Source organism: Nannobrachium achirus, assembly GCF_963921795.1.
Source record: "Nannobrachium achirus genome assembly, chromosome: 9".
NCBI classification, from domain to species: Eukaryota; Metazoa; Chordata; class Actinopteri; order Myctophiformes; family Myctophidae; genus Nannobrachium; species Nannobrachium achirus.
The window spans coordinates 47,572,338-47,581,099 of record NC_137818.1 but is presented as its reverse complement, the minus strand read 5'-3'; the positions used below and the strand labels follow the sequence as shown (position 1 = coordinate 47,581,099).

General features: G+C 42.0%; 1 protein-coding gene across 1 annotated transcript; it reads left to right on the top strand.

Moving 5' to 3' along the window:
• Positions 1–920: 920 nt before the first annotated feature.
• LOC308290916 (protein FAM200A-like) lies at positions 921–3,227 on the top strand (the record flags this gene model as incomplete). The annotated part of the gene is made up of 1 exon (XM_080732829.1): positions 921–3,227. The coding sequence occupies one exon, from the start codon at positions 921–923 to the stop codon at positions 3,225–3,227; it is 2,307 nt and encodes a 768-aa protein (XP_080588955.1).
• Positions 3,228–8,762: the final 5,535 nt, after the last annotated feature.

The window sequence follows — 8,762 nt, the reverse complement described above, 5'->3', positions numbered from 1 at the left end:
GACTCGTACTTTTTTCGGTGTGTGTGTGTGTGTGTGTGTGTGTGTGTGTGTGTGTGTGTGTGTGTGTGTGTGTGTGTGTGTGTGTGTGTGTGGGGGGGCGCGTGCGTGTATTATAATTCTCATAGTTGTACATACATTATAAAAAATATATATAATGCATTATAAACACTGTTATGATGCATTATAATAAAGTCACTATTAGTGGCCATTGAGTGCTTGAAGTAATCTGAAAGCAAGAGTGAATATAATGCATTGTACAATTTAAAATGTGGGCATTTAGCAGATGCTCTTAATCCAGAGCGACATACAATAAGCAGGTAATACATCATTACAATAAGCAGTTACTACATCAATATATTGTACATTTACTATGATGTTAGAACTATGAGAATTATAATAGCATACAAGTATTTGATTTACTCATTATACAATTGTTTAAAATGGGTTAGGACAGGAGTACACATTAGTATTTATACCTATAATTATAGGCTAATGTTATAAGTAGAATATAATATAATGCATCATAGGGCATGGCTTGTGGTGAATAATGACAAACAAAAGATTTGATTCTGTGTAAAAAAAAATATATAATATTATTATTAGGCTATATTATATTTAATAGTGTAATGCAAAATATAAAATGGGTCTCCCTTTCCACCCATTCATGTTTTCCAGTAGGTTGGGGATGGGGGTTTAAATGTGTATGACACAAAAAATTATAATAACGGACCCATTAAAATGTGTGTGTGCCTGACAACTTCAATCCAAGTGCAATACTAGTGTCAAGTGCATAGTGGCAGCAGTGAGCTACAACACACAGACACCCGCGAAGAAGAAAGAAGGAGGAAGTGCCGTGAGCTCCTTTTCCCTCTACGTTTTGTTTTCTTTTCTTTTCTCCGAGAGTCCCGTACGAGAGCAAAATGGAGCAATTTCAACCCTTAACGGAGAGCATCCTATTCGAAAAGGGCAAGAAGGGACACAAAAGGCCCCGCGCCCACGACGCGACAGCCGAGTTACCGCACGCCACACCGGACAGGGGGCCCGGGAGCGCAAAAAAGAAGAAGTCCAACAGGAAATACAACGAGTCCTACCTAAAATATGGCTTCATCGCCGCCGGTGAGTCGCACGACCAAAGGCCTCTGTGTGTGGTGTGCGGAGACACGCTGTCCAACGACGCGCTGAAGCCCTCCAAACTGCTGCGGCACTTCGAGTCGAGGCACCCCGAACTGAAAAACATGCCGCTGGAGTACTTTGAGCAACGGAAGCCACTCGTCGAGGCCATAAAGAAAGAAGCAGCGGATCAAGTGTCGAGTGTTGCCAAGATACCAACCGCCAAGACACCCAAAGTCAAGAAAGAAAAGAAGGAAAAGAAAGAAAAGACACCTAAAGTCAAGAAAGAAAAGAAACCCAAGAAAATAAAAGTACAGGTACAAGTTCACAGCGCGGCACCTACTAATCAAGTGTCGAGTGTTGTTGCTAAGACGCCTACTAATAACGTGGTTGCATTGAGACCGCCGGAGTCCACGTCTACAAACCCTAACCCCACAGATAATGTGGCTGCACTGAGGCAGCCACAGGGGTCCACATCCACAAATAACGTGGCTGCTCCTGCTCCATTGAGACAGCCACAGGAGTCCACATCATCGAGACAGCCACACGAGTCCACATCATCGAGACAGCCACACGAGTCCACATCATCTCTAAGCCCATCTACGAACGTTGTCGCACTCAGAGTAGGCCTGTCAAACCTGGTGGCCAGCCTCATCGGTGAGATCAAAGAGCCATTCACCATCTCCGAGGAGCTGATTCTGCCTGCCTGTGAGCTGATCTTCCGCGAGATACTGGGGGAGTCTGCGGCCAACAACATAGCAGCACACGTCCATCCTCCAGAAGATGAAATAGCAGAGGACATCGAAGCACAGCTGTTGGAGAGGATCAGAAAGTCACCATGGTATGCGCTCCAGGTGGACGAGTCCACTGATCTTGACAACAGGGCAGTGGTTCTTGTTTATGTGCGATATGTGTTTCAGGATGACGTGCAGGAGGATCTGCTGTGTCCACTGTCGCTGCCAAGCAACGCAACAGCCGCAGAGCTGTTCATGGCTTTGTTTAATTACATGTCAGAAAGACTGGACTGGTCCTTCTGCGTTGGCCTGAGCACAGACGGGTCCGCTGCCATGACTGGACGGCGGTCTGGTTTCTCTGCCATGGTTAAACAGGTTGCACCCGAATGCCTGCTCACGCACTGTGTCATCCGCAGAGAGCTGCTGGCCAGCCAAAAAATGTATTTTGTATTGCATGATGTTGTTACAATGATCAACCACGTCAAAGCACAGGCCGTTAACTCGCATCTGTTTGAGCAGCTTTGCGGGGACACTGACACAGAACTCAAGTGCCTTCTCTTAAACACTGAAGTCAGGTGGCTGTCCAGGGGCCAGTCGCTGGCCAGAGTGTTTGAGTTACGTGGACCGCTGCAGAGATTTCTTGCAGAAAACAACTCGCCACTGGCGGCACTTTTCAGTGATGAGGAGTGGGTCGCAAAACTAGCTTACCTGTGTGACATATTCAACCTGCTCAACGAATTCAACCTGTCACTTCAGGGGAGAATGGTGAACGTATTCACGATGGCAGAAAAAGTGGCTGCACTCAAAGCCAAACTGGCACTGTGGGGACGGCGAGTGAACAAGGGGTCATTTGACATGTTTCATTCACTTGCAGAGGTTTTGGGAGAGACTGAGACTGTGCCATCCGTCTCCCAGCTGGTGAGGGATCACCTAGTTTCACTGTCGGTGGAGCTCGAGCGTTACTTTCCAACCACCAAAGAAACCAAAGCGTGGGTCCGTGATCCATTTGTGAACGTCCCAGGTGATGAATCTTCCCTGTCCATGGAGGAATGGCATCAACTCATCGATGAGGTTGCAAATGACGGTGGCCTTAAAAGTTTGTTTTGGATAACTTCATCTCTGCCGACTTTCTGGATCAAAGTTGGGGCTGCCTATCCTGGAATAGCCGCAAAAGCACTGAAAGCTTTGCTTCCATTTCCAACAACCTCCATCTGCGAAGCTGGGTTTGCTTCAATGATGTCAAGAAAAACTGAATTACGGAATAGACTGGACATTAATAACACTCTTCGAGTGTCACTTTCTCGCACCCCTCGCTTGGACCGCCTTGTTGCCAGGAAACACGCTCACCCCCACCCACTGAGGAAAGAAAATGGCTCCCACTAAGCAAGGGAATGATCTGTATCCCATTTATTAATCATTTAAATTATTATTTTTGTAATACTATTTTGTTTTTTATCATCATGATTTAACTTACTTTGAAATTGTCATGTAAATATGCTTTTTAAAATCCCCATACCTGCCATTTTTTCTCATTTTCTATTTCTTTCCAATAGTTATGTTTTTGTGTAAATCGTCATGTTGAAATTGAAATGCTGATTAAAAGCAGTGCATATAGTTGTAGTGTTAAGTTGCAAAGGTGAAGTACTCCTCTTGTGGTACTGTATAAAGGTTCATATTTACAATCCAGAGAAAATTGTTACTACACAAAACAAACTTACAAGACAAGAGATATACTGTGTTTTGTCGTTACTTTGTTGTGAGATTATTTGTAGATACATTCATCGTTGCTTCCTATTTTGTTTGTTTTGCACTAGTGATCTGCTTCATGTTTGTTCCTTACATCCAATAAACAAGTACTAAAATGCATTTTCTAGTTGTTTTTTCTGCTTTGGAATCATCTGATGCAGGGGTGTCCAAACCTTTTTCAAAGGGCCACACTAGAAAATATTAAAACACCCAAGGGCCGACTACATCGCCTGACAAAATGTATGTTTAGTCGGACCAAAGTCACATACTGTATGTATACATGTCGCAATTACAACATTTTATTTAACTATCATCAGCAATATTTAATATAATGGTCTTTTTCCAGGTGTGCTCTGAACAAAACACAAATAACTCACTTTACCAAATGTAACCAGACGTGCAAGGTAATAAATACAACAAAATAGCCTTTCTTTGACACCTTCAGAACAGGGATCAAGGGATCCTGACAAATTATACTATAAGACATTCTTGTTTGAGGTGCTGGTGTGCCGTTTACAGTACAGGAATGAAGCCATGTGCCAATTAAAATTTGTCATCGGGCTACATTTTGGACACCCCTGATCTGAGTGGAAATGGTATGTACAATGTGATATCCTGCTAGTCCTATAAAACAAAACTTTTTCAAACTAATCTTATCTTATCTCAACGTATGAAATGTTAAGTCAGAATTGGCAACAGTGTTGCAGTGTTTGCTTGATATAAACTATTTTGGGCTTGTTTTTTACTCAAAGGATCCCCAAATTAATCTGTTCACATATCCCCTTCTGAAAACATTTGTGTCAGGGACCCCTGTACCAGATTTCTGTTGTTTAAATGTTAGCTTTTTGCCCAAGATTTTTGTAAAAAAAAAAAAAAAAGATCTACAAGTTCACAACATGTTCTGAGCTTGTTGATGTAGGTAAAGTGCTCATGTGGCCTAGTTGCTTCTCTTGGGCCTGTTTTCCTCGACCTGGTTGCTAAAATCAGGCAAGACTGAAATGGCAATTATTTGCTGTACTTGCCATTCTATAAGCTCCTGATAGGTTAATTGCAGAGGACACATTTATTGTATTGTATTTGTTATTATTAGCGTTATTATTGATGCTTTATGGTTGGTTCAATATTAGTGATTCTTTAGCAACAGCTATGCATTTTATCAACATCTACGCGTTGGTGAAAATGGAGGACCTTTGTATCATTGTTCACTGTAATGTACCGGTAAATGTTACCGTAAAAGTATTCGAACAAACAAATGATTCTTTGAAAATAGCAGATCTACAAGCTCACAACAGTGAGTCGCAGTGCTGGGACCTCCTGGAACCCCCCTAAGAGGACCTGTGGGTGTCCCCGGACCCCATTTGAGAACCACTGCTTTTCAAAACTTTGGCACATAATAAGCAGTCTTAAATGCATTCAATGGCTGCTAGTTATAGTTATTAGAGTTGGATATATATTTGTTAAATGTTTTTCTCCCCAATTTAGTCATTCTGCCAATTAATTCCTCCCCACACACATATTTGTCCCAGCCCATAGGCACATGTGCCGTGACAAACACCACTCTTCTCAAGTTGAAAAAAATATCCAGCAGATCATGTTCTTTACTGTGATGTTTTGCCTATATATGGCATCCTCCATGACCCAATACACACCTGACTAATAAGGACTTGTGTTTTGTAAAAGGAGAAACAGCTCTCTTCAGTTACTTTGCCAGTAACAACAAAAAACTAAAGTAATTATAGGATTTCCTATGGTATGGTATGGTCTGAGATAAGATCGAACAAAGAAGAGTAATTGTTGGAGCAATTGTATTGAAAGCTTGGCTTGTTGTGTTTTGTATAGTTTTGTATTTGTATAGTTTAAAGTGCTGAGTCAACACCAGCAACCCATTTAGGCCTAGAATTATTGAATGCTTTAACCAGTGAAAAATAGCAGATATACAAGCTCACAGCGCGGCACTCGCTGCAAGCTTGTAGATCTGCTATTTTTGAAAAGAGTCGTGAAAATCTGTGCAAATCTTTGAATATATGTATTTTCTAAGCGAACGTGTGTAACTTTTTGCTTCTGGGTGGTCCCTGGAACTAAATATTTTGAGATGGGGGTCTGTGGCCAAATTCATATCATTTTGGGGGTCCTTCACATGAAAAAGTTTGAGAACCACTGACATAGTAGTCTCTCAAGAACAGACTGACTGAGCTCCAGTTAAGTGAAAAGGACCTTTTCTTTGACGATGGCTGGCCAGATTGCTGACATAGAAACATAGTTGTTTTCAAAAAATCTTAGAAGGATTCAAAAGACTACAAGCTCACAGCGTGACACTCGGTGCCGCGCTGTGAGCTTGTATATCTGCTATTTTTCAATAGTTAAAGCATAAAATAATGATACACAATAATGTGTACCCGTTCTAAAGTGGGCCATACACTACAACTGAATACTATTTATTATAACAGGTCATCCCAACAGCTAAGCATGAGTGAATATAATATACTGATAATGCATTATACTGTAGAGTACTGTAGATGTATCTTTATAGATGTGTTTTAGCATTATTGTATAACTGTTCCTTGTCTCTCTCTCTCCTTTCTGCTCTCTCTGCTTTTTCTGTCTTTCTGCTCTTTTGTGTATGTTTCTCTGGAGCTCACATATTAACTTTTAGACCACAAGAGGGAGTACTTCACCTTTGACATTTTAGCATTTTAGGCCAGTGGTTCCCAAACAATGGGTTGGGACCCCTCACTAGCTGAGCATGTTACAAGATATTTACACAAGAAAGTCAGATATTGGTAAGTTACTTTATTTAAAATATCAAATAAGCAAACTGCAAACATTAATTACCAACAGTAAAAATGTGACACATTATAATGCTATAAAAACTGACCTCAGATCATATTTCTAAAGGCCTACTCAAAATCTAATTTGGAATGCAATGACAATACACAATAACTTTAGCTACTATGCAAAAATAGGTAATAGCTAGGACAATTCAGTGATGAAGACGATTAATAAAAAACATCCAACTATTATTTGAGTTTATTTGTCCCTTTCAGAACATTTATTTCTTCTTTCCATTCTTTGCTGCTGCAGAACAAAATCGGAATAAAAAGTACATTACGAGTACAATTTTGAGTAAAGATACCAGTCCTCAACATTACTATTGTAATAATGCAACTTATACCCTGAACCCCAAATAATATAACAATAACATCACTATCAAATAAACATATAGATCATATTGAGTATAATATTGGCAACTATCGTGATCAACATCATTATCAGCATTGTGTCTAACTGTGTTGTTTGAGGGTTAAACTGCATGGTATTGGTAACTGACCCAATGGCATTTTTTTCCGAGATGAACCAGTGAAAAAGAAGGGAAAGAGTGGTTTTCTGAAGTTGTGTGTGAATGTGTGAATGTGTGTGTTAGTATCGGGATCAGAGAATGTCAGCTTTCCTTCATTCCAGTCCAAATGGATTCTGATCCTCTGAGGTTTCTGCTGCAAGAGATCGGTGGGAGTCGCCCCTTTTGCAGTGTTAGCTTCATATTCATCAATATCACTTAGGTAGCTGTAAGTTACGCTTAAACTCCAGTATTCACCTGCTTTGCTGCTTTTCTTCCTCTGATAGGAGTCTTCTAACACACCCAGTTCCCAGTTGTCTCCAGCAACCTCAACATCCCAGCTCTGAGTCCCTGAGTTAAAGCTCTGAGAACCCACCACATAGGAAAACTTGTTAAACCTCTCTGGGTTGTCAGGGATCGCCTGTTTTAGTCCACAACTCACGGTCATCAAATCGTCTGACAGTTTGAGTTCTGGATGGACAGTGTTAGGGTCCAGAATAACAGGAGTGTAGGGAGCAATGTCCTTCATCTTGTCCCAGACTCTGAAGGCCAGGTTGCCCAGGTGGCCAAACGGCCACGTCTATCAGTGCTCCTGAAACTGGCTGTGGATCCTGCAGTGTTGTTGTTGTAGTCTTGTGTTCCTGAGCGAATGACATGGGTTGATCATTTATCACATCCTCTATGGCTTTGATTGTGTCTGAAAGCGTCGATATCTCTCTGGTGAGACCATCAATCTGTTCCTTCATCGTGCGACTCTTATGCAGCTCTTCCTCCTTCAGTGCAGTGATGCTGGCCTCCTCTTCCTCATGTAGAAACTGATGGAGCCTTTTAAACTGTTCCTTAATCTGCATCTCAGTGTTCCGGGTCTGGACCTTGATGTGCTCTGCTGTTTGGTCACAGCTTGTTTTACATTTATTAAAGGTCTTCAGTTTCTTTCTTAAAGTGTTCAGGACGTTGTGGCTGTGATAGCATGCAGCAGCTCTGATGCTTTCAAATTCGTGGCATTTGTGTTCTCCAGAATTAAGACATGCGGCACATACTAGCACTTCACATTTCCTACAGAAGCGTTCGAGTTTCTCAGCATGCAGAGTGCAGAGAACGTCAGAACCTGTTGAAATTCTCTGGCGTTTTGAAGCTCTCTGATGTCTGTCCTCTAGGTAGGCCTTGCACGGCTTCCTCTTCTTCTTCTGAGCCAGGTTACAGGATGGATGATCCCTTGTATGCATTGCCTTACAAACTGCACATTCCATTATATATGGGCTAATTCCGTTATGCTGTAAAATAGCAAAAGAGTCACCACACACAGGACAGGAAAAATCCTCTCCGGAAATAGATGGCTTTGAAGCCATTTGTCACTGGATGAAGCTACACAGGCAGGAAAGGAAATCGACCAGCCGGTCAGTTGTAGTAACACTCCCGCTTTTTAGAATGTTCACTGATGTTTAAATTTCGGTGAGAATCCTGATTCCTGTCAAAATCCCATTCATCTGACAGAGTCAGCAGCAGCAGGTTGAAGCTGTGAGAGTCAGTGGTCCCTCCTGGTGACTGTCTCTGAGCTGAGTGTCTCACTGACTGAAGGTGAATCATTTATAGTCTGAGTCTGGCGGGGACGGAGCATTGTCTGGCTGGGACAATACAAAACAGGTTTCAGCTTCATTATCATATGCATGAGAAACTACTGTAGGTTTTTCATGGGCTGAATGGGAGAAGTGGTCAAGTCCTAGCCTGACACTTCAGTCCTCACATCACCCCCCCCTGTTGGTGGGTGGTTTGTACATCACCCCCCCCTGTTGGTGTGAGATGTCTGGCGCTCGCAGTCAGGCAAGTCAAGTCCAGCA